At 49.4% G+C, this 24,465-nt stretch overlaps 1 protein-coding gene across 8 annotated transcripts in view; it reads right to left on the bottom strand.

Moving 5' to 3' along the window:
- Positions 1–24,465, bottom strand: part of KTN1 (kinectin 1) — a 156,325-nt gene that overhangs the window by 33,652 nt on the left and 98,208 nt on the right. For all 8 annotated transcript variants that reach the window (XM_063118173.1, XM_063118172.1, XM_063118176.1 and 5 more), the window contains 14 exons: positions 22,992–23,026; positions 22,075–22,165; positions 20,206–20,274; positions 19,527–19,564; positions 17,374–17,464; positions 17,136–17,204; positions 14,123–14,160; positions 11,746–11,836; positions 11,576–11,644; positions 9,568–9,605; positions 7,164–7,254; positions 7,008–7,076; positions 2,827–2,864; positions 1,964–2,054 (listed from right to left, as the gene is read on the bottom strand). In XM_063118173.1, coding sequence (XP_062974243.1) covers positions 1,964–2,054; positions 2,827–2,864; positions 7,008–7,076; positions 7,164–7,254; positions 9,568–9,605; positions 11,576–11,644; positions 11,746–11,836; positions 14,123–14,160; positions 17,136–17,204; positions 17,374–17,464; positions 19,527–19,564; positions 20,206–20,274; positions 22,075–22,165; positions 22,992–23,026 — 918 coding nt within the window. The remainder of the gene's footprint in view (positions 1–1,963; positions 2,055–2,826; positions 2,865–7,007; positions 7,077–7,163; positions 7,255–9,567; positions 9,606–11,575; positions 11,645–11,745; positions 11,837–14,122; positions 14,161–17,135; positions 17,205–17,373; positions 17,465–19,526; positions 19,565–20,205; positions 20,275–22,074; positions 22,166–22,991; positions 23,027–24,465) is intronic.

Genomic DNA, 24,465 nt, shown 5'->3' with positions numbered 1-24,465 from the left:
GGGAAGGTCCGCAGCTCAACGAGAAAGCAGATGCTTTGTACTCCAAAGGTCGCCAGTTCAGTCCCTCGTATCCTGTTATAAAATAATCTAAAAAGGTAACATGGGAACCTGTGGCCTTCCGGGTGGCATACAATGCCCATCGCCCCTGACCATGGGTCATGTTGGCTGGGGCTGATGGGAGTCGGCATCCAAGCACCTCTGCAGCACCCCAGGCTCCTAACCTCAGAAATAACAGGACGAAGAGACCTTAAACACCCAGGGTGGCAGGTAGGGGGCCCACCGGCCAAAGTATGCAGTGCCGGGCTGGGTGAATCAACGTTCTGGCTCGGTGAAAGGTAACTTTATATGTTCAGCTTCCTTTCACGTTGCTGGCTGTTGCTAAGAGAGGCACAACGCTGTTCCAATCCATGCTGCATTGTCCGGATCAACGGGGCCGACAAGGAACTAACCTTCTTGTTGGTTAAAATATTTGTTCCCTGCACTTTCCGCTCTGTTTAAGGAGTGTTTAAGGTGGCAGCTGCACTTATTTGCTAGCTAACCGTAAGCCCTTGTCTGGTGCTATCATGGGTTCAAAGCACTTTGCACGTGTTATCTCAACCAATCTGTAAGGCTACGGCAAGGTTACCTTCCCCCCATGTTGCAGATACTGGGGAGTGAGATGTGTGTGTGTGTGTGTTATACTGGGAAAGAGAATGACTTGCCCAAAGCCCCTTTGAACGGGAGACATCCAGGCTCACAGCTTAGCCCTAATGGGAATATTAAGAAATATGAAATATTTCATATTTCTCATTGTGAAATAACACAGGCAATTAACAACATGCTCAATAGCAGAAAGGCATAGATCACCATCTGCAAACACAATTTTCCAGTACTTATTGGGGTTTCTAAACACTGCTAAAAGAGGAGAGAAGAGATCAGCCTTCCCCAACCTGGGGCCCTCAAGATGTATGGGGCTACACCCCCCCAGCCAGCCTGTTGCAGCCTGGGTAGGCTGCAGCAGATGGAGCAGACGTCTGGGGACACAACGGCAGAGTGAGTGGCACTGCTCCAAAGGGGACCCAGCAGGGAACTGCAGGGCGGAAGTGGCCGCGGTCATTCAGCAGACGCCCTTCAGTCTGATTCTCGTTTTCAAGCTAAGCTGTCATCCGCTGTAAAACCTCCTGACAAATATTCCAGCCACCACAAAGCCCGGCTCGGCCATTCACCTTGCAGACTGTCTAGTCCAAATCGGGGCAGGACTTTGTTCTTGTATCATCTCTTCAGGACAATACGGGAGGGTATTATGGTCCCCTAAGAACTGGGGGGGGGAAGGGGGGGGAGGAACGGACGGCAGCCTGATCATGCACCTCCGTTCTGTCCCCACTCACAAGGCTGGGGACCGCAAATGCACAGCCGTCGCAGTCTTCTCCTCCAGTGGCGTGGTGGAAGGCGATGCAGTGCATCTTAGAGACAGGCTGGGCTCCGGAACATTCCAGAGGGGAAGCCAGCTGAACCTAGAGCACCGCGCACACAGAGCCTTGTAGAAAAACAGCTCTCGCTGCCCTGAAGGTTTCAGTGCATGTGAAGCAACAGCACAAGGATCGGGGGTGAGGCGAGCCGAGCCAAAGGGTCTCTGGAGCAGGTCAGTGGAAGACACGCCGGGTGACGAAAGCTCACTTCCTCGGACGGAGCAAATACCTCCCAGCCGTCCACAACCCGGCCCCCCAGAAGCCCTTTCCTCTGCACACATTCAATAAGCCAGCTTTCCCCAACCCAGCGCCCTCCAAATGTAGTGGACCACAACTCCCATCAGCCTGGTGATAACGGAAGTTGCAGTCCTCCAGATCTAGAGAGTGCCCAGGTTGGGGAGAGCGGGACTAGTTCTTCCTGCTCAGCAGCGAGTGGAGGCTGAGCCAGGGAGTCTCTGCCAAAGGACTGGCAAGAAACGCCTTACGTAAGAAGTATGAGGGGAGCAGTTACTTACATTGTTCTTTTGCCTCTGCTGCTCCACCGCGTGTTTCAAGGAGCCCAGCTCCTTTTGGAGGCTGGCGATCTCCTCCTCTTTCCCAGTAATGCTGAATCAAGTACAAAAGAGAGAGGAAAGAGTCCCAAGGCTGCATTGTGTTAAAGCCTGAGCATGCCGGCCTCCCGAGAGAACACGACTCCACGAACCCCGGAAGTACAAGCCCAATATGCCTGCACGTGTTTGAGATTTGCTCTCAGACCATGAGGGCTAGAAAACCTGCCCTTTCAAAAACAAGAAACGAAGGCCAAATTACATATTACAGTGGAGTCGTGTAGCTGAGTCCCCCCACCTCCCAAAGTTTACTCCAATCTCTGGATATCCCCTGCTCAACTGGAGGGATACGGGGCAAAGGGGAATCCCTCCCTGTTATTTCCAATCTCAGGTAGGAGATAACAGCAAGGGATTCCCTGGGGGGCGGGGGGGGGGGCGGGAGAGAGATTCCTTCAAGAGCTCCACAGGCTGGATTTGGGAGACATTTTCACTGCAACAGATCACGACTGTGTGAACACAAGCACTGTTGTCATCAGTTACATTCATTTGTACATATTTGCTAACAGTCTTTCCTGCATTTCCACCAAATGGTGCCCAAGGTAGCTATCCTCAATGTCTTCCTTGCACACCTTCTTGCAAAATTCCCCAAGGCCCATAAAGCTGTATCGGATATGCCAATGCATTCTGGGATATGACCCCAGGATGCCGCTGCACTGCAAAGGCAAGAGTCACTAGCGATGGAACAGTGCCCAGCCCATCATGACAAATATCTTCCTGTTCACCCACGCAAAAGCACACATCGCAGCTTAGTTGGGCTACTAACAACTTACAGCTGTAGAAGTTGTTCGTTCCTGATGGCCAGAGATTCCTGAAAGAGATTAGCACGCGTCACTTAACAGAAGTAGGCCGCAGCCTTCCTGGTTAAATCAGTATCAAATCTGCCAGGAATCCTCAAACCTTTTTTGGGGTCTGAGGGCACCCTTGCAAAAAGTGAGAGGGTGTGTCGTGGGCACTCTCACAAAATGGCTGCCACGATGGGCGTGGCTGGTCGCAGAACACTCATTCCTCAGAAAGTCAAACCGGGGGAAGACTAAAAGAAAAGCAACCCGCCCACGAACCTCGGTATAAAAACAAACAAAAACAGAGGCGGAGTTTGAGCTCCAGAACACGAAGCTGCTCTTTTGAACCCAAATAAATTCTCCCCCTGCTTCTGGGGGAGAAATGCTGGACCATCAAGGGTGAGCTATTCCACCTGCTCCCCTCTTCTCCCCCCCAACCTGGAGACTTTAAAGCAAGGCTGGAGCTGAAGGCTTTTTTTTCCTTACCTGGTTTGTTTTGCTGTACATGCACATTTAGTATATTTTGAATATTATTGTGATATTGTTGATTTGTACATTGTTAAATATTGTTGTAGTTTTTAATTTTTGTAAACCGCCCAGAGAGCTTCGGCTATTGGGCGGTATAAAAATGCAATAAATGAAATGAAATGAAATGAAATGAAATGAAATGAAGACGGGTGCTGGAAGGCAGCCCTTCACTTTGCCAGCCTCCTCCCCATGCCCCAAAATAAAATAAAAAGTTTTAATTTTAAAAGAAGCTTAAGAGATAAAATAAAAACCAGGAGGGGTAGGGAGCACCTGGTGGGCACCAAGAGAGAGATCCATGGGCACCCACCAGGGTGAAGACCCCAGAAATACGCTGCTTTGGACTGCAGTGGCCAAAGGGGGCTTGTCTCTATATCATGCCCAGGGGCTGATAACTGGATTCACTGGATCGAACCTCCAGTTCTGTCCTAAACTTAGCAGGTGGCTTTAGGCAACCGAGTGTCTTTCAGCTCCACTCCAGCATCCTCTGCCGATAATGTTCTCCCTGACAGGGCTGTTATGTGGTTTACCAAAGCAATGCAACGATGGTTGTAAGCCGCTGACCATGCAGTAGAGCGCTTTCCCCCTGTACACTCTGTACAGCACCATGTACATTGATGGTGCTATATAAATAAATAATAATAATAATAACTGTTCTGAGTCTCTGGCCTTTCTCTTCCTCTCGCACTGGGGCTCAGTGGTAGAGCAGCTGCTTTGCCTGCAGATGGTCCCAGGTCCAACCCACCCACCCCTCCAGCTTCTCCAGAGAGGGCAAGGAAAGAACCCATCCTGAAACCCTGGGGAGCCACTGCTGCCAGTCAGCGTCAACAATATTGGGTGAGATCAGCCTTCCTCAACCTGGGACGCTCTAGATGTGTTGGACTGCATCTCCCAGAATGCCCCAGCCAGCAGAGCTGGCTGGGGCATTCTGGGAGTTGTAGTCCAACACATCTGGAGCGCCCCAGGTTGAGGAAGGCTGGGTTAGATGGACCAAGGGTCTGATTCTGTATATGGCAGCTTCTTATGTTCCTATGACTCCTGCAAAAGCCAAAGGAAGGGTCTTCCTTGAAGAACATCAGACCAAGGATCAGACCAAGGGTCCATCTAGCCCAGCACTCCGTTCACACAGTGGCCAACCAGCCATCGTCCAGGGATGAACAAAGCAGGACATGGTGCAACAGTCCACTCCCACCCATGTTCCCGAGCAACTGGTGCACACAGGCTTACTGCCTCGAATACTGGAGATAGCACAGGGCTAGTAGCCATGGATAGCCTTTGCCTCCAGGAATTTATCCAACCCCCTTTTAAAGCCATCCAGATTGGTGGCCATCACTACATCTTGTGGTAGTGAGTTCCATAATTTAACTCTGCGCTGTGTGAAGAAGTCTTTCCTTTTATCCGTTCTGAATCTCCCACCAATCAGCTTCACGGGATGACCCCATTGGGTTCTAGTATTTTGAGAGAGGGAGAAAAAATGTCTCCCTATCCACGTTCTCCACACCATGCATGATTTTGTACACCTCTTTCAGGTTTCCCCTTAGCCTCCTTTTTTTCCAAGCTAAACCATCCAAACAGTAGGTACCCAGACTCTGGAGCTAGCCTTGGAGTCAGAAGCTGAAGTACATTTGGTTTTTCAACTCAGGAGCTGGAGAGGGAGGGAGAGAAGTGACCCACCCACTGGACACAGTGTCTGTACCCCCGCCCTAGTTAAGGGCCAGTCAGGGAAGAGACTGTAAGAAGAGATGAAGCCCCTTCCTATTACAGACCTGACTTCAGAGACCCCATCCAAATTTCTGGAGCATGGACCACCCTGTGGGCTCACAGATATCAAGCACCTAAACACGTCGACCTCTTGCATGCCCTCTCCCATGTTCCCACCAAGCGCGCCTGTGAAGATGGTGGGACTGAAAGAAGGGCTTCTCCAGAAGATCTCAAAGCACGGGCAGGCTCATAAGGGAGGATACGGTCTTTCAGATAACCTGGACCCGAGCCATATAGAGCTTTATAGGTCATAACCAGCACTTTGAATTGTGCCCGGAAACAGACTGGAAGCCAGTGGAGCTGTTTTAACAGGGGAGTTGTCCGCTCCCTGTAACCAGCCCCGGTCAACAATCTGGCTGCAGCTCTTTGAACCAGCTGGAGTTTCCGAACACTCTTCAAAGGCAGCCCCACGTAGAGCGCGTTACAGTAATCCAATCGGGATGTAAATAAGGCATGTGTCACCGTGGCCAGGTCTGACATCTCTACAAACGGGCGCAGCTGGCGCACTAGCTTAAACTGTGCAAATGCACTCCTGGCCACTGCCGAAACCTGGGCATCCAGGCTCAGGGCTGAATCCAGAAGTGCACCCAAGCTGTGGACCTGTGTCTTCAGGGGGAGTGTAACCCCATCCATCACAAGCTGAATCCCTATTCCCTGATCTGCCTTTCGACTGACCAGGAGCACCTCTGTCTTATCTGGATTAAGCTTCAATTTGTTAGCCCTCATCCAATCCATTACTGCCAACAGACACCAGTTTAGCACAGAAACCGCTTCCTTGGAATTGGGTGGAAAGGAGTAGTAGAGTTGGGTGTCATCAGCATACTGGTGGAACCGCACCCCACAACTCCGTATAACCTCTCCCAACGGTTTCATGTATATGTTAAATAGCATGGGGGACAAAACAGAGCCCTGAGGGACTCCACAGGCCAATGGCAAAGGAGAGTACCACCTTCTGGATCCGTCCATCCAGGAAGAAATGGAGCCACTGTAAAACAGTGCCTCCAAGTCCCATCCCAGCAAGGCGGCCCAGAAGGATACCACGGTCGATGGTATCGAAAGCCGCTGAGAGGCACTGCCATGGAACTGGGCTAGGGCAAGGAAGGGCGGAGAGGGGCCCAATCCACCACTTTCTCACCCCGCAAACGCACGGCTGTTTGGAAGGCCAAAGAGTCCCAGGGGGATGACTGGAAGAGGATGAGCGCATGAGCGCAGTGCAGCAAGAGGAAAGAGGCCAAGCACCCAGCGAGCTCAGAACCTCCCAAGACATGGTACAGCGAAAACTACCGTTCCTCTATCACAGAACATGGGAAGGAGTCAGTAGGGTGATTGAGACCAGCGGTCCCCAACCATTTTGGCACCAGGGACCGGTTTCGTGGAAGACCATTTTTCCACGGACTGGGGGGCGGGTTTGAGGGGATGGTTTTGGGAAGCCCCTCCCGCCCCCCCCCCCAATCCACCGCCCTGCCTTCGCTTCGCCCAGCCGAAGCGAAGCCAGGACGCTGGGGCAGGCGGCTTCGGAACGGCGCGCCTGGAAGTCGCTCTCCCAGAGCAGCTTCCGGCTGGGCGCGCCGTTCCGAAGCCGCTCACCCCAGCGTCCTGGCTTCGCTTCGGCTGGGCAGGCGAGATGGCGCCCTGCGACCAGGTATGCTGGGGTGGGGGTGGGGGTGGGGGGGTGAAAGCAGCTCACCTGCACGGCCCGGTTCCTAACAGGCCACGGACCGGTCCCGGTCTGTGGCCTGGGGGTTGGGGACCCCTGATTTAGACAGGCCGGCTGGTTTTAGTTCCCAGATATCTCAACCAATGTTATTTTAAACACAGGCAACATGCTATATTCCTATCCCTCCTTCTCACTCCCCGCCCCAATAACCTGCAGCCCGGAGAAATACCTGTTCGCCGTTTTCTTGCTGTATTTCCTGGATCTGTGCTCTCAGTAACCGATTCTCCTCCTGTACAGCCTGCAAGAGAGGGAATCCGCGTTAAAGCCTAGCTGCCCAGTTCACGCCACCCCCAGCCGGCTCCTCCTAAGGCCGTGACGCCGTCACCTGCAACTCTTTCCTTTGGTGAGTGATTTCCTTCCCCCTCTCATCTAATAAGCTCTCCATCTTCTGCACTTCTTCCTGCTTCCCCTTCAGCCTGTGTGAACACAGTTTCAAAAGTTAGTGGCGTTTGCTGCTCAAGAACAAGTCAGAGCCACGATTCACACCATTTCTTTATTTCCTCTTTAACGGCTGCATCCTGCTCTTCGTTATCGAAGCAAAGCGGCTCGCCAGAGAAGACATTTATGCTGGTTTCACTGCGGACAGAGTTTGGGAAATACCATAGGTTTGCTCACGGGAGAGGCAAAGTTGCGACTTTGAAGGAAGGAAAAAGAAGGGAACGAATGAAGTGTGGTCTCCACACAGTACCGTATTTCTTCGATTCTAAGACGCACTTTCCCCCCTAAATAAACAGCTCTAAAAATGGAGTGCGTCTTAGAATCGATGGCGTCTTAGAATCGAAGCAATACGGTAAGAGGAAAAGAGGAAGCTCCTGCAGCAGCCTCGAGCCGTGCGAGCGAGGAGGTGCTGGGAGGTAAGCGCCTGGTTTTTTGTTAGGCAAATTTATTCGTAAGTCCCATCGATTTCCATGGGACTTACTCGCGTGTCGTCGTCCCCTGGTGCACAGACAAGTAAAGAGCGGGACTGGAGAGTTAAGCGTTTTAGCTCCTTAATTGCGTCTTCTCCTCTCTCTCCCCGCCTGAAAATATTGTTTACTCTTTGTTTCAACGCCCCCCCCTTCTTCACGCACAAACGGCGGTTTCTTCTCTCACAGAGGGAAAAAAGAAAAGGACACAACCATCAGAAGAAAGCACGGAGGGGGGGAGGAGGTTGGCTGGGCGGTGAGGGAAGTATTTCTCCGATTCTAAGATGCCCTTTTTTCCCCAATAAACATCTCTAAAAATGGGGTGCGTCTTAGAATCGATGGCGTCTTAGAATCGAAGAAATATGGTAGTTACAGCAGGGGTCTTGAACCTCAGGGGCCCAGGGGCCAAACCTGGACCACTTCACTTCCCAACCCAGCCCTCCTGGTGGTCACACTCCCTCCCTCTGATGCCACTTCCTCCCCCCCCCCCCCGAACCCAGAATTGTCTGATGGTTTCCTGGCTTTTGTGTAAAAGGCTGAAATGCATCTCCTAAGGCTCAGTTAACGGCAGAAGACCTTTAAACTAAAATATGCTGCCCTTTTTGGCCCCGCCCCTTTTGCCTTTGGCCACGCCCTCCCCTGGAACGCGGCCCCCGAGAGCTTCTCTCACGCAGAGTCCGGCCCTCGGGCTAAAAGAGGTTCCCCACCCCTGGCTTACAGAACGACAGGACCTCTCCTCCAGCAGAGCTCCAAAGACAGTTCCTGCCAGGGTGCCCTGGGGCGCGACGGGTGAACTGGCCCGAAGACACTTCAGGTATTTTAACACATCGCCCGAGGCGGAACGCTCTCGCCCAGGGTGGCTTAGCAAGCAACATCAGGGCTCAATCGCACGAAAAACGGTTTACATGGCAAGAACTTTTCCAGGTTCCCCAAGTAACGGCCCGCTTGGCAACAAGCCATGTGCCGAACTCTCGCTGCGCATTTGAAGGACAGCAGGCAGCCGTCTGCTATTTTCAGCAGGAGCCGCTCCTTAGGAAAGTGCCTTTGGCTGGTGCCAAAAGCTCTTTTAGCCCAGACTTGGGGGAAGCCTATGCAGTGCCGGGTTGCCGCCGCCGCCGCCTTAAGCCAGATCCCGCGCTTTTTCTGCAACAGGGTTGCAGCAGCTAATCCCGAAGCGGAGGGAGGGTGTGGGATTTCCGGCGGCCATTGGCACACCGAGCATGCCCGCCGTCCAGACGGACAGCGACCAATCAGGGATCACCATCCACCCGGGAACGCCTCCGCCGCAACTCCGGAGCGAGGATAGAAGACAGAGGTGCTGTACTCGCAGGGCGGCAAAGTCTCCAACTTTTTTAAGTCACAGCTTCGCGGGACAGCCCCGCGATGGCTGCAAGGTGACTCCTGCGTCATATAACCGACGCAGCACCCCCCACCGTGGGGCTTTCAGACTGTCTAGGCAGCCCCCAGTAATTCATGTAATGTGGTCTCTTTCGCTCACCCTGCTCCCAACTGTATCAGGAGTTTAGCATGAATTTATTTATTCATTTTACTTACTACATTTCTACAGCTTCCCATAGCCAAAGCTCTCTGGGCGGTTCGCAAAAGTTAAACAAAAAAAAAACAAAAAAAAATACAACATGATAAAAGATAAAACCCCTAGCATTTTAAAAAAAGAATAAAATCGAAGTAAAAGCCAGAGTAAAAGACAGCGGCAATGTAAAGAAGTAAAAACACACAGTCACACATTCAAAAACAAAGCCGGACGGCTAACAGGTGGAATGAAGATCAAAGAATGTTGGAGGAAGAAGCACTTGGCTTACTTACAGAGCCTCAAGGTCCTGGATCGACGAAGAAACAGAAGCCTAACAGGAAAGAGATCGGTGAGATATGAATGGGAATAAATACACAAGATCGCCTAGAGACTTTATGGCCGAGTTTAATTGAATCAGAGACTTCCCCAGAACATCCTCAAAATAACTCCTGCTTGTGCCCCTTAAGGCCATTCCATATGTGGGCATTTGCCATCTGTAATATAAGCCCTAGAACAGCCTTCCTCAACCTGGGGCGCTCCAGATGTGTTGGACTACAACTCCCAGGGGCATTCTGGGAGGTGCAGTCCAACACATCTGGAGCGCTCCAGGTTGAGGAAGGCTGCCCTAGAATCATAGAACAGTAGAGTTGGAAGGGGCCTACAAGGCCATCGAGTCCAACCCCCTGCTCAATGCAGGAATCCAACCTAGAGCATCCCTGACAGATGGTTGTCCAGCTGCCTCTTGAAGGCCTCTAGTGTAGGAAAGCCCACAACCACCCTAGGTAACTGATTCCATTGTCGTACTGCTCTAACAGTCAGGAAGTTTTTTCTGATGTCCAGCTGGAATCTGGCTTCCTGTAACTTGAGGCAAGTGCTTAAGGTATCTTTAATATACAATATTATGTACCAAAGCTGTCCAGTATACTTCAAAAACATCTGAACTACATAGTATTACATAAAACCATCAATTAAAAACAATAAACAATAAAACCAAACGCGTTTCGACCCAATGTGGTCTTCCTCAGTGGTATACTAACATGTACATACATATGAAGTACAGAAAATTGTTTTTGAATCGTTTTAGCCACTACTCTGTTGCTTTTTGAAAAGGCTATAAAAAGCCAACTGAATTCAAGCTGTTTCTCAAGCTAGTAGCTTTTATATATGCCCTCCTGTCACACCTGATAAGGTGGGTTTTGGAACGACAAGGAGCTATTTTATGCAACAGGTCTAGCACTACTTGTAATACTTCAGTATGTTACTATCCAGGCTGTAACTTGAGCCCGTTATTCCGTGTCCTGCAGTCTGGGAAGATCGAGAAGAGATCCTGGCCCTCCTCTGTGTGACAACCTTTCAAGTCCTTGAAGAGTGCTGCCATGTCTCCCCTCAATCTTCTCTTCTCCAGGATAAACATGCCCAGTTTCATGGGTTATGTTTGTCAAGAGGTAACATTAGTGGCTATAGGATAACATTCTATAGAACTTATACTGCATCTGTTTAGCTCAATCGTGGTATCTGGAAGTGGCTCTCCAGGTTTGCAGGCAGAAACAGCCATGAGGTCATTTTACCCAGAGATCATAGAATCATAGAATAGCAGAGTTGGAAGGGGCCTACAAGGCCATCGAGTCCAACCCCCTGCTCAATGCAGGAATCCACCCTAAAGCATCCCTGGCAGATGGTTGTCCAGCTGCCTCTTGAAGGCCTCTAGTGTGGGGGAGCCCACAACCTCCCTAGGTAACTGGTTCCATTGTCGTACTGCTCTAACAGTCAGGAAGTTTTTCCTGATGTCCAGCTGGAATCTGGCTTCCTGTAACTTGAGCCCGTTATTCCGTGTCCTGCACTCTAAGAGGGTCGAGAAGAGATCCTGGCCCTCCTCTGTGTGACAACCTCTTAAGTATTTGAAGAGTGCTCTCATGTCTCCCCTCCATCTTCTCTTCTCCAGACTAAACATGCCCAGTTCTTTCAGTCTCTCTTCATAGGGCTTTGTTTCCAGACCCCTGATCATCCTCGTTGCCCTCCTCTGAACCCCCTCCAGCCTGTCTGCCTTGGAATGATTGCTTAGATGAGCCTTCAGCCAACCTGTTGCCCTCCCAATGTTTTGGACTACAACTCCCATCACTCCCAGATAGTATGGCCAATGGCCATGCTGGGTGGTGCTCATCGGAGTTGTAGTCCAACACATACGGAGAGCACCCGGCTGAGGAAGGCCAGCTGAGACAGTGCAATGAAAAACTTCGGGCTAAATTAAACAACTTTTGGCAGTCACACAATCGAGAGGACGCAAGGTAACTATTCCCCCACCTGCTGAGAATTCAGCCGCTCAAGTTCCTTCACTTTGTCGTTCAAGTGTTGCAGTGTATCCTGTTGACCCTTTGGGCAATAATAATTAAAAAAAGGCATCAGATAAAACGTTCAGGTTCTGCTGTCCTGCAGGGCCCCAAAAGAGCGTCCAGAATTTCGCGAGATTCTACCTGAAGCCGCTCTCCTTCCTTCGTGATCTCGCTCTCCTTTTCTTTCAACGACGCCTCCAGACTTCTCACTTGTTCCTCTTTCCCCTTCAGTCTGCCAGGGGAAGCGCAAGAGAAGAAAAGGCTCAGTATTTTTTTAAAAAAACACCCACACAAAGAAATCATCCTAACCTGTCTTTGCAAGAGAAGCCCAAAAGACATGATTAAAAAGCCCAGATGCACAATAGACGAGGCTGCGTTCTTTGCTGGAGTCTGGTCCACAGTCACAAAATGGGACAGTTTATTTGCTTCAGCTCCTCAAAAGCTCAAGGTGAGACGGGCTATCCATAGCGTGCAAGAGGTCAAAGGGCAGCAGCAGCCGCGGCACGAATTAAAAGGGAAAGCAACCAGCGCACAGGATAAGTTAAAGGAAGCCAGATTCCAGTTGGACATCAGGAAAAACTTCCTGACTGTTAGAGCAGTATGACAATGGAATCAGTTGCCTGGTGAGGTTGTGGGCTCTCCCACACTAGAGGCCTTCAAGAGGCAGCTGGACAAGCATCTGTCAGGGATGCTTTAGGGTGGATTCCTGCATTGAGCAGGGGGTTGGTCTTGATGGCCTTGTAGGCCCCTTCCAACTCTGCGATTCTATGATCCTATGATAACATGGCTTGGGTCTACAATACCTGACAGAACGCCTCTCCCGACATGAACCTACCCGTACACTGAGCTCAACATCTACGGTCCTCCTCCGAGTGCCTACTCCGAGGGAAGCTCGGAAGATGGCCACAAGGGAGAGGGCCTTTTCCGTGGTTGCCCCCTGACTGTGGGATGATCTTCCCGATGAGGCCCACCTGGCGCCAACATTGTTATCTTTTCGGCGCCAGGTCAAGACTTTTCTCTTCTCCCAGGCATTTTAACAGCATTTAACAACGTTAAGTTTGTTTTTAATGGACCCCAAAATTGTTGTTTTTAAATGGATACTGTTGTTTTTATACTGCTGTTTTTATGTTTTTGATGGTTTTTAAATTTTGTATACTTTTAATGTTGACTGTTTTTAATTGTTGTAAACCGCCCAGAGAGCTTCGGCTGTGGGGCGGTATATAAATGTAATAAAATAAATAAATAAATAAAATAACAACTTGGAAGTGTCTACATTACTCAAATCTGTTTTATTATAGAACAGAGAAAAACTCCTGCATCAAAACAGTTGTTGTCCATCTGACACCTTTTCTTCTCTCCTTTCTAGGGAGCCTTCTGGGAGGAACAGAGGTTGAGCATTTAGCAATAATGAGGCACAAGCTTCTATATCCTGCTGTTGTGCATTTTGATTTTCCAGGTTTGCTGAACTGCCTTTTGTTGATAATGGTTTTGTATTCTTATGAACCCGTGGGTTGTTAGCTGCTTTAATATACAAAGCAGGAAAGGAAGGGCATTAAGTGGAGGGGAGGGGATAATAAATAATGAAAACTCAGCCCCTGGCGGCTTGCATGAAGCCCCTTTATACAGAGTCAGCCTCGGGAGATCCGGGTTCTAGTCCCGCACGCAGCCATGAAGCTCACAGTGGGACTTCGCACCACTCGCTGATTCTCAGCCTAACCACACAGAGCGGTGGAGAGGATAAAACGAAGAGGACGAGCAGACAGATCACTTTTTCTGCTTTGGGCTCATTGGCGGAAAGATGGGATATAAATGTAAAAACTAAATAATAACACTGACTACAAGTGCTGTTATTGGAAGCCGACCGAAATAACCCTTTGCTAAACGTATTCTGAAGGACCAGTGCGGTGTTTGGTTCTAACCAGAAGGGGGCTGTCTTCAGGGCGCAGGGCTGTTTGTGCTGCCTGCCTGTATGTTTCCGAGCCCAATTCAAGGTGCTGGTTTTGACCTATAAAGCCTTACATGGCTTGGGACCACAATACATGTCGGAACGCCTCTCCCGACGCGAATGCACCCGGTCGCTACGTTCAACATCTAAGGTCCTCCTCCGGGTGTACAGACAGCCCCAAGGTGCCGAAGAGGTACAGCTCTGGACTGCTCTCCCTAATCTGGATGGAATATCCCAATCCTTATGCACCCACGTGCTAGCAAAACGGCAATTTAATCAGCATTAAATTGCTGAGCCCCAAATTATCGCAGCGCTTTCGCCTTGCTTTTAAAATCACAACGTCCTTGGATTAACTCCCAACTACCTAATTCAAATCAAAGACTTTGGTTAAGCTAAAGAGGTCTCCGATGGTAGATCATGCAAGAATAGTCCCCAAAGACCACCTGTAGAAATTACCACTTGGACTATATAAAGACACCGACCCCTCTCTTATTGTGAAAACAAAAAAGTTATCCTTTTAATCAGAATGGCTGGATACTTATACCTACAATTTCAGTTGGCAGCGATACTTACAGGTTCTGAAGATCTTTGACTTCTTGGGCCACCGATATCTACAGAAAGAGCAAACGACAAGGTATATCTAGTTACTGTGAAATGAAGCACAGAGTAATTATAAATAGCAAGGCCACTCTTGCCTCAGGACTCTGCAAGCATGAGAAATAATCCACACAACATGATAATCAACGGTTGTGCAGATAAGTCAACTCTGCATGGCGTTGGTTATCTCTGTGGGTTATTTCTAGAAAATACTGTAACTAACCGTGGGATGGTTTCTTCCCGACAGGGGACATGTTAGTCAATGGGGGACTATTTAAGCAGGACAAATAATTCGGGACAAATAATAGGAAGGACTTCGTCTCACAGTGCATATTTAAATTATGGAACTCACTACCACAAGATGTAGTGTTGGCCACCAATTTGGATGGCTTTAAAAGGGGGTTGGATAAATTCCTGGAGGAGAAGGCTATCCATGGCTACTAGCCCTGATGGTTGGGTGCTATCTCCAGTACTCGAGGCAATAAGCCTGTGTGCACCAGTTGCTGGGGAACATGGGTGGAGGGTGCTGCTGCACCATGTCCTGCTTGGTTGGTCCATGGTTGACAGCTGGTTGGCCACTGTGTGAACAGAGTGCTGGACTAGATGGACCCATGGTCTGACCCAGCATCAGGGCACTTCTGATGTTCTTAAGGCCAAGGAAAGATCAGATTTCAAGCCTGTGAACCATTTACTGTAAAGCAAAAAACGAATAGCCCTAGAAGGAAAAAAAATGTAGTGGTGGAGGGGAGTTAAGGCCTACGGTCAAAACAATATTCTATTTATTTCGTGCTCGATTATTCTTTCTTTCTTTCACAAAATCCCCGCTTAGAAAGCTCTAATTTTTGTTGCAAGCGGCTTTGACTGAGGAACTGAGCACAAATATCTTAAATACATGGAGAGAGCACTCCTATGGGCCCCTAGACAGCATCTGGGGCTCCTTAAGATGCTGCAGATCTCTGTAGACAGAGTCAAGAGCGGGGCGGAAGAGATCTTCTCGTGAATCAATCATATTTTATGGTTGTTTATACAGCACGTAGTTTCTACAGTTAAATTATGGAAATTTGCTACCACAAGATGTAGCGACGGCCACCAACATGGATGGCTTTAAAAGGGAACTGGACAAAGTCACGGGGGGTGGGGGGGGAAGGCTATCAATGGCTACCAGTCATGATGGCTATATTGTATTTTATATTATATTGTATTTTATATTATGGTTTTATACTGTTGTTTGATACTTTGAATGGTTTTAATTTTTGTGAACTACCCAGAGAGCTCCAGCTATTGGGCGGTATAGAAATGTAATAAATAAATAAATAAATACATTACTTCCAGTATCAGAGTCACGGTGCCCCCGGGCCTGTTCAGATGACACTTCAGGCTCTGAGGTTAGCAAAACTGTGGTTCTCTGGGGTTAACAATAACCACAAGCCGTGCTGTCACACATAACACTTTAAGCCGCAGTTAGAGCTGCTGTGGTTAGTGAGTGAGCAAGGTTGAGCAAAACACATCGCACGAGACACCTTAAACCCTGCTGCTGAACCAAAAGCCTTAACCAGCAGGGTTTAAGGTATCTTCTGACAGGCCCTATGGATACCAGTGGCTGGGGAACATGGGTGGGAGGGTGCTAATGCATTCATAGCCACCTTCTTCCAACAGGCAGGTGGATGGCCGCTGGGTGAACAGGATGCTGGACTAGATGGAGCATCAGGGCTCTTCTGACGTTCTTATGGGCTGCCTTCGAGGTCCATGCCCTAAAAGGCGCCCCAAATAGCTTTACATATATTAAATATAATTAATGCTTTGACTTTCAACAAGTTCAAGTTGCAACGACATTTCCTCCTGAGTCAGAATTTGTGTCGCTGCTCTCTTAACGTATGGAATTCTTGACAGATATGAGCGGAAGTAAAGATCTACTACTACGACTGGTGGAAAAGGTTGGTGCTGGGAGAAGACTGGGCTTTCACACACAATTAAAGAAGTTAGTCATACGAGTTTCAGTTAATTATTAGTTGAGGAGAAGGCTATCAATGGCTACTAGCCCTGATGGTTATGTGCTACCTCCAGTATCTGAGGCAGTAAGCCTGTGTGCACCAGTTGCTGGGGAACATGGGTGGGAGGGTGCTGTTGCACCGTGTCCTGCTTGGTTGGTCTCTGGTTGACAGCTGTTTGGCCACCGTGTGAACAGAGCGCTGGACTAGATGGACCCTTGGTCTGATCCAGCAGTAGGGCTCCTCTGATGCTCTTAGCTCAACTATGGAATTCACTACCACAAGATGTGGTGATGGCCACCAATTTGGGTGGCTTTTAAAGGAGGTTGGATAAATTCCTGGAGGACGAGAAGGCTATCAATGTCTACTAGTCCTGATGGCTATGTACTACCACCAGTATCAGAGGCAGTAAACCTGTGTGTACCAGTTGCCGGGGAACATGGATGGGAGCTGTTTGGCCACCGTGTGAACAGAGTGCTGGACTAGATGGACCCTTGGTCTGATCCAGCAGTAGGGCTCTTCTGATGTTCTTATTATTTAAATTTGCATATATGAGGAAAACGTTTAAGCATTGTTCCTTTGTTTTGGGATGATCCGTTTGAGTCGCAGCAAGCATCCTGTCAGAAGAGGCAGTCCTTCTCCTACACGAAGGCATGCCTCTTCGAAGACAGAGCTTGCCCTCGGCAGTTCTTATACGTACTTCTAAATTTAAAATAATTCAAAGAACATTTAAAAGTCTGCTAATCCATGAGTTGAGGGCACCCCTTTTTACTGAAGCAAATTTTTTTTTTCAATTGATCAAACTGATTTGTCAACTTAAAACAGTTCATTATTTTTATAGCGCCTGGTTCAACGACAAGCATGGAAGCAAGCCAGGCCTCTCCTGCCAAGAGCCTCCAGTCAGATGGGGGAAAGAGCAGCAGGTGGCTGGGAGAGAAACGCCGCAAAGCAAAGGGCCCGGCGCAAGAGCATCTCCAGCTGCTGGCTGAGCACCACTTTACCTGTGTGTCCTTCTCAAGGTGGGACTTCCCTACTTCTTCTTTCAGGGCCTCTATTTCCCGTGTCAACGCCTTTTCAATGACAAAACAAGACAAGATTGGACAATGGAGACAGCACTTCACAGAAAATGATAAGAGTGGATGCAAAAAACACACGATCACTACTAAAATGTGATGCAAGGGGAAAATACACGCAAGTTAATGCCACAGAGAGGAAGAGCACGATGGATCTGGCACCTACCATCACAGTATTTTCATTGGTTGCAACTTTAAGGACTTCAGCCTGAAGCAGCTCCTCCACAGACTTGATCTTTCCGTCCTTTTCACTAATCCTTTAAGGAGGAAATCAACAAAGAAGGTATTAAGAGACTGTCCTGGTAAAGGCCTGCCGTTTAATACTAGAACCCAGTGGGGTCACCCCATGAAGCTGATTGGTGGGAGATCCAGGACAAATAAAAGGAAGGACTTCTTCACACAGCACAGAGTTAAATTATGGAACTCACCACCAGAAGATGTAGTGATGGCCACCAATTCAGATGGCTTTAAAAGGGGAGTTGGATAAATTCCTGGAGGTGAAGGCTATCCATGGCTACTAGCCCTGATGATTGGGTGCTATCTCCAGTATTCGAGGCAGTAAGCCTGTGTGCACCAGTTGCTGGGGAACATGGGTGGGAGGGTGTTGTTGCACCATGTCCTGCTTGTTCATCCCTGGCCGATGGCTGGTTGGTCACTGTGTGAACAGAGTGCTGGACTAGATAGACCCTTGGTCTGATCCAGCATCAGGGCACTTCTGATGTTCTTATTTAGAACATGCTTTTGCACCACGGACATCAGATGGGGGAAGAGGGAGAAGGAAGGGAAGGAAGTGGCTTGGAAAGGCAAGAAACAATACATCACATCTGAAGGAATTTACAGAGCATCACACCGGCAGCACCTACTCAATTCACCTCCTAATAAGTCTGCCGATTCACAAGAGGTTAGGTTGGGTCACAACCCTAAATTCACCTGGGCATGGATTATTTGAAGAAGCTTTGCTAGCAAGGAACCTTCCGCTTACAGAGGCTCAGTTCAGACAACACGTTCCTCAACAGTGGTTTTAGAATGGTGGAGGGTTTTTTGGAAAACGCTCCACGCTGAATATCCCCACTGTGCAGAGGAGAGTTCCTTCCTAGAGTTGGAAGACCGAAAGACAGTAGTGCACGTGCTGGTAACTTTGAGGCTCGACTTCTGCAACACGCTCTACATAGGGCTACCTTTGTGCCTAGTCCGGAAACTTCAACTAGTACAAAACATGACAGCTAGGCTCGTGACCCGTACCTCTAGGGGTGACCACATTACACCAGTTTTAAGATCTCTTCACTGGCTGCCAATTAGTTTCCGAGCGAAGTATAAAGTGTTGGTTATCACCTTTAAAGCCCTACATGGTTTGGGTCCAGGTTACCTGCAGGATCGCCTTCTCCCATACAATCCGCCCCGCACACTCAGGTCCTCTGGGAAGAATTTACTCCAGCCAACAAAAACAAGGCTGACAACTGTTACCCAGAGGACCTCCTCTTCTGCCGCTCCTAGACTGTGGAATGGCCCGCTGGGAGAGATTTCATCAACTTAAGAAAGCCATAAAGTGATCTCTTCCGGCAGGCCTACCCAGTAGAATTTTAAGATACCTTTTAATAATGTGCTGCCTTTTAATAATGTATTAGTTTTCTATGTTTTTAATCAATTATATGTATTTTATGGTGTTTTGTATTTGTGTTATACCCCACCTCGATCCAGAGGGAGAGGTGGGTAAGAAATAAAATTACATTATTATTATTGTTATTGTTGTTGTTGTTATTCCTGCACAACCGTTGTGTTGTGTGGAGGGCTCCATGGAGTTTTCCGTTGCGTTGCGTTGACTTTTCCCACTGGCTACAGAGTTCCCTGGCAAGAGCGGCGAAAGGAGTGAGTGCCGCTCTAGGAGAGCCACCAGGATTGGATTTTTGCAGCAATGACTGCTGGGATTCCATCAGGAGGAGAGAGGGCGGAGGAACTGTCAATCAAATGTCATGATGGATTTCACTCAACTCCATGGCAGCCCACAGTTAGAACATGTTGGGTGGGGAGAACCCCACTACAAACTCAACCGTTGAGTGGAGTTTTCACACTGCGTTGAGTAACGTGTTGTCTGAACTGTGCCAGAGAGACCATTATTGCAAGTAATTTTCTTCATATGGTACGGCAGCCTTCCCTAATCTGGCACCCTCCAGATGTGTTGGACTATAACTCCCATCATTCCCAGCAAATTCTGGGCATTCCTGTAGTTTTTTAAAAAAACAACCTCCCACCTAGATTTCAAGGGTAACAAAAATGCAAAAGGGAAAAGTATGGAAGAACAGGATTCGTGGTGCTACTTACACTTTTTGTAATTCTTCCACCAAGGATGCAAAGGAAACCTGGAGCGGAGAAGGAAGCAAAAGGACACACGAGTGTTTAGATGGAACGATTAAAGTCAGCTGTAAACTGAGATAAATAAATAACGTTTTGACTGAAATCCTCCAACAGGAGTTTATCATAGAATCATAGAATAGCAGAGTTGGAAGGGGCCTACAAGGCCATCGAGTCCAACCCCCTGCTCAATGAAGGAATCCACCCTAAAGCATCCCTGACAGATGGTTGTCCAGCTGCCTCTTGAATGCCTCTAGTATGGGAGAGCCCACAACCTCCATCAGTAACTGATTCCATTGTCGTGCTGCTCTAACAGTCAGGAAGTTTTTCCTGATGTGCAGCTGGAATCTGGCTTCCTGTTACTTGAGCCCGTTATTCCGTGTCCTGAACTCTGGGAGGATCGAGAAGAGATCCTGGCCCTCCTCTGTGTGACAACCTTTCAAGTCTTTGAAGAGTGCTATCATGTCTCCCCTCCATCTTCTCTTCTCCAGGCTAAACATGCCCAGTTCTTTCAGTCTCTCTTCATAGGGCTTTGTTTCCAGGCCCCTGATCAGCCTGGTTGCCCTCCTCATTTGCAATAACCAATCTGAAGGCCTCGCCCCGCTCCTTCCCCCCAAAACAAAATGCATTTAAGCTACGGATGACTTACCTGTTCTGTTTGAACCCCCTGCAGGTGTTCAACTTCACTTTTCAAGAATGTGTTCTGTGTTCTCAGTGCCTTTAAGAGGAAACACATTGTTCACTATTGAAGAGCTGCAACTGATACTTACTGACGCAAAGAGGAGCGTGAACTTCGAATACTTTGGATAGATTTGCCAAAAGCAACGGGTTTTTTATTTATTTATTTATTTATTTATTACATTTTTTTATACCGCCTAATAGCCGAAGCACTCATAATGCCATGGACTGAGGATTTAACAACTCTATCAACATTTGAACGGGTGGTATGTAGACGCCACTTGCGCGTGGATAAGAACATGGATATTTGGTCTGCTTTTCCTAAAATCTATGCATAACTCTCTCTCCCCGCCCCCCCTTTTTTATGAATGGTGTATTCTATGCATGTAACATTTGTTCTTTTCTTCCCTCGCCCCGCCCACGATTTGTTTTCTGTTCTGTTAAATTCACAATAAAAAATAAAAAGCCCCCCCCCGCCACACACACACACACACACACACACACACAAACCCCAACCAGCTCAGGGGAGGAGGCTTCTAGAGGAAAGAATGGAGTGATGAGGGCAGGAGATTAGAATCATAGAATCATAGAATCATAGAATAGCAGAGTTGGAAGGGGCCTACAAGGCCATCGAGTCCAACCCCCTGCTCAATGCAGGAATCCACCCTAAAGCATCCCTGACAGATGGTTGTCCAGCTACCCCTTGAATGCCTCTAGTGTGGGAGAGCCCACAACCGCCCTAGGTAACTGGTTCCATTGTTGTACTGCTCTAACAGTCAGGAAATTTTTCCTGATGTCCAGCCGGAATCTGGCTTCCTGTAACTTGAGCCCATTATTCCGTGTCCTGCACTCTAGGATGATTGAGAGGGCATCATAGAATCATAGAATAGCAGAGTTGGAAGGGGCCTACAAGGCCATCGAGTCCAACCCCCTGCTCAATGCAGGAATCCACCCTAAAGCACCCGCCTTCCCACTCTTTTCCTGTGTGAAGTCCCCCAGCGCCAAACCATCATCCAGTGAGATCTGGCGTTGGCTGACCTCAGCCAATGCTGCTGAGTGCACTACCAGGGATTCAACCCACTCCCCAATGGGGCTGCTCTGCCTCTGCCCAGTCTTTCACTGCCCCTCCACCGAAGCAGGATCCGTGGACAGGAGTGAAGAGGAGCAGAGAAGAGTCCCCGAGTCAGCACAGCTGCAGAATAAAGCAAAGGAGTTCTCGCTGCTGTAATCCAGGCTTGTAAGCACTACTATGGATTTGGGGGGGGGGGGGGCAGACAATAAGGGTGAAGTACAATACAGGGCATGGCTAGATGGGGCAATATCCCGTGGATCGTCATGTGGACGCACAGGGATGATCCCGGGGGCAGGGAGGAATGATCCCACCCTTGCCCCGGGATATCGCCCTGCCCTTTAATCCTGGGCTGATCCTGAGACCGCGGGACGTGCGGCTGGGCATCCCGTTTTTGTCCCGGCTCCTGGCGAGGAACCACGAGGAGCTGGGATCCGGGCATGGGGCACAGAGCAACTCAGGAGCTCTGTGCCCATCGGGGGTGGGGTGGGGGGAGCGGGGAGGGTGTTTTTTTAAAAAACAAACAACTTTCATTTTGCGCAAGAGCGCTCCTGCACTTTTTCCCGATTAAAAAACGAAACGAAACAGTGGGCACAACGTCCTCTTCCTCCCGGGATGCCGCACGTAGCCAGAGGGGGGAGGATCCCACAATCATATCGTGAGATCCTCCCCCCTCCCTCCCTCCCTCTACCCTGCTATGGTGTAGACATGCCCAGAGTATTACTCAATGCCACAGCAAGAGGATAAGTGCGGCTCTTAGAGAGACGTTACCTTCAGCTCTTCCTCCTTATTTGCCATTTCTATGAGCCCGGCTTCAAGGAGTTCTTCGACCGTCTTTATCTTGTCATCCTTGTCTGTAATACTGAAGGGGGCAGGGGTGTGGGGAGATGAAGAGTAGTATCACGGAATCGTGGAGTTGGAAGGGGCCTCTGAGGCCATCAAGTCCAACCCCCTGCTCAAGGCAGGAATCAATTTGCCTCGAGATCAGGTAAGCACGACTACAATCCTACATACACTTACTTTGGAGCAACGATATCTTAATGAAGTTATCCGGCGCTTACCGGTGGGTGAACTTGCACTGAATATATGGCATTGCCTTAATCAGAGCAAGGCCGTGGCTTCATCTAGCCCCGTACAATTCGGCCTAGCTGGCAGTAGCTTTCCAAGCCTGGAGCGGAGCAGCCTTTCCTAGCCCACCCACCTGAGGTCCTTTAACGCAAGGGCGTCGCACCTCTTCCGCCCGGGGCCCAGATTCCATTTCAGAGAAGCTCTTGGGGGGCTGCATTCCAGAAGTGGGAGGAGCCGAAGGCAAAAGGGGGTGGGGCCAAAATGCCAGCCTATGAGAGCGTAAAGCACTTCCTGCACGTAACTTAAGCCTTAGGAGAGGCGTTACAGCCTCTTCGAGCGGGGAGGGGAAAACATGTAAAAGCTGGGATGCCGCCCAATGATTGGCAGGGGAAACACAGAAGCGTGGATGGAGGCCCCAAGTGGGCTAGATTGGGCCCACAGGACTGATGTGAGAGATGGGATCGGTCAGGGTGGGACGTGCTTCACCCCAGAGCAAGGCTCCCACCCCACCGCACTGGGCGGCAGGTCTTTAGACCAAAAATCCCAGCAAATCCTGTTTTCTAAAAAGGCTTCTATTTTCCTTGGAAAGCAATGAGGCCATCGATTCCCCCATCTCTTACCTTCTTTCCATTTGCTCCAACAACTCTTTATTATCCTAAAAAGTAGCCAGGGGTGAGAGGGAGGGAGAGAGAGAGAGAGAGAGAGAGAGAGAGAGAGAGAGAGAGAGTCAGTTTTGGTTGGCAACTTTAGTTAATATGGTAACTGTTCAGCGTCCCATGGTTTGCAGTTGTGCCGCTCATCCCAAGGCCAAACACGGAATCCACGCCAGACGTTTTAAGGTCTACAGCTGAAAATTCAAACGCTACCCTTCTCCAAATGCAGGTGGGGATGGAAACAAAAGCCCTATGAGGAGAGACTGAAAGAACTGGGCATGTTGAGCCCGAAGAAGAGAAGACGGAGGGGAGACATGATAGCACTCTTCAAATACTTCAAAGGTTGTCACACAGAGGAGGGCCAGGATCTCTTCTCGATCCTCCCAGAGTGCAGGACACGGAAGCATGGGCTCAAGTTACAGGAAGACAGATTCCGGCTGGACATCAGGAAAAACTTCCTGGCTGTTAGAGCAGTACTACAATGGAACCAGTTACCTAGGGAGGCTGTGGACTCTTCTCCCACACTAGAGGTGTTCAAGAGGCAGCTGGACAACCACCTGTCAGGGATGCTTTAAGGTGAATTCCTGCGTTGAGCAGGGGGTTGGGCTCAATGGCTTTATAGGCCCCTTCCAACTCTGCTATTCTATGATAATAACCATTCTGTTAACCATCAATTCAATACCTAATGGTGCCCGGGATCAGCCATCCTTCAAACCGCTCCCAGGACAATTGGAGTATCCTTCCCACCAGGGGAGGTGTCTTAACGGCACCAGGTTGGCACCATGTCTCTCGAAAACCCTGCATTTTCCCTCTTGTGCAAGCACTGAGTCATTACTGACTCTTGGAGGGACGCCAGCTTTCGCTGACATTTTCTTGGCGGACCTTATAGCGGGGTGGTTTGCCGTTGCCTTCCCCGGCCATTATTACCTTTCCCCCAGCTAACTGCGTACTCATTTTACCGACCTCGGGAGGATGGAAGGCTGAGTCGACCCGAGCTGGCTGCCTGAAACCAGCTTCCGCTGGGATCGAACTCAGGCTGTGGGGAGAGTTTCAGCTGCAGAAACTGCTGCTTTACCGCTCTGCGCCACACGAGGCTGTGAAGAAGTCCTTCCTTTTATTTGTCCTGAATCTCCCACCAATCGGCTTCATGGGAGGACCCCGTTGGGTCCTAGCATTATGGGAGAGGGAGCAGGGCCAAAGGGGTGGGCCTCAAAATGCAACCCCACCTCCCCCACTGCTGGTATACTGCATCTTAAAGCTCTTCCTTCCAGTAACTGAGCCTTCCGAGAGGTGTTTCAACCTTCCAGAATGGAGGGAAAAGTGCACAAAATCCAGGAAACCAGCAAATGGCTGGTGCTTACGAGAAAAGGACTGGGCCCTCTGAAGAACCCTGAAACCCAGGTGGGCCGTATTTGGCCCGCCTGAGGTTCCGCACCCCTGG

Source organism: Elgaria multicarinata, chromosome 2 (assembly GCF_023053635.1).
Source record: "Elgaria multicarinata webbii isolate HBS135686 ecotype San Diego chromosome 2, rElgMul1.1.pri, whole genome shotgun sequence".
Classification (NCBI taxonomy): domain Eukaryota; kingdom Metazoa; phylum Chordata; class Lepidosauria; order Squamata; family Anguidae; genus Elgaria; species Elgaria multicarinata.
This window is presented reverse-complemented; position numbering and strand designations above follow the sequence as displayed.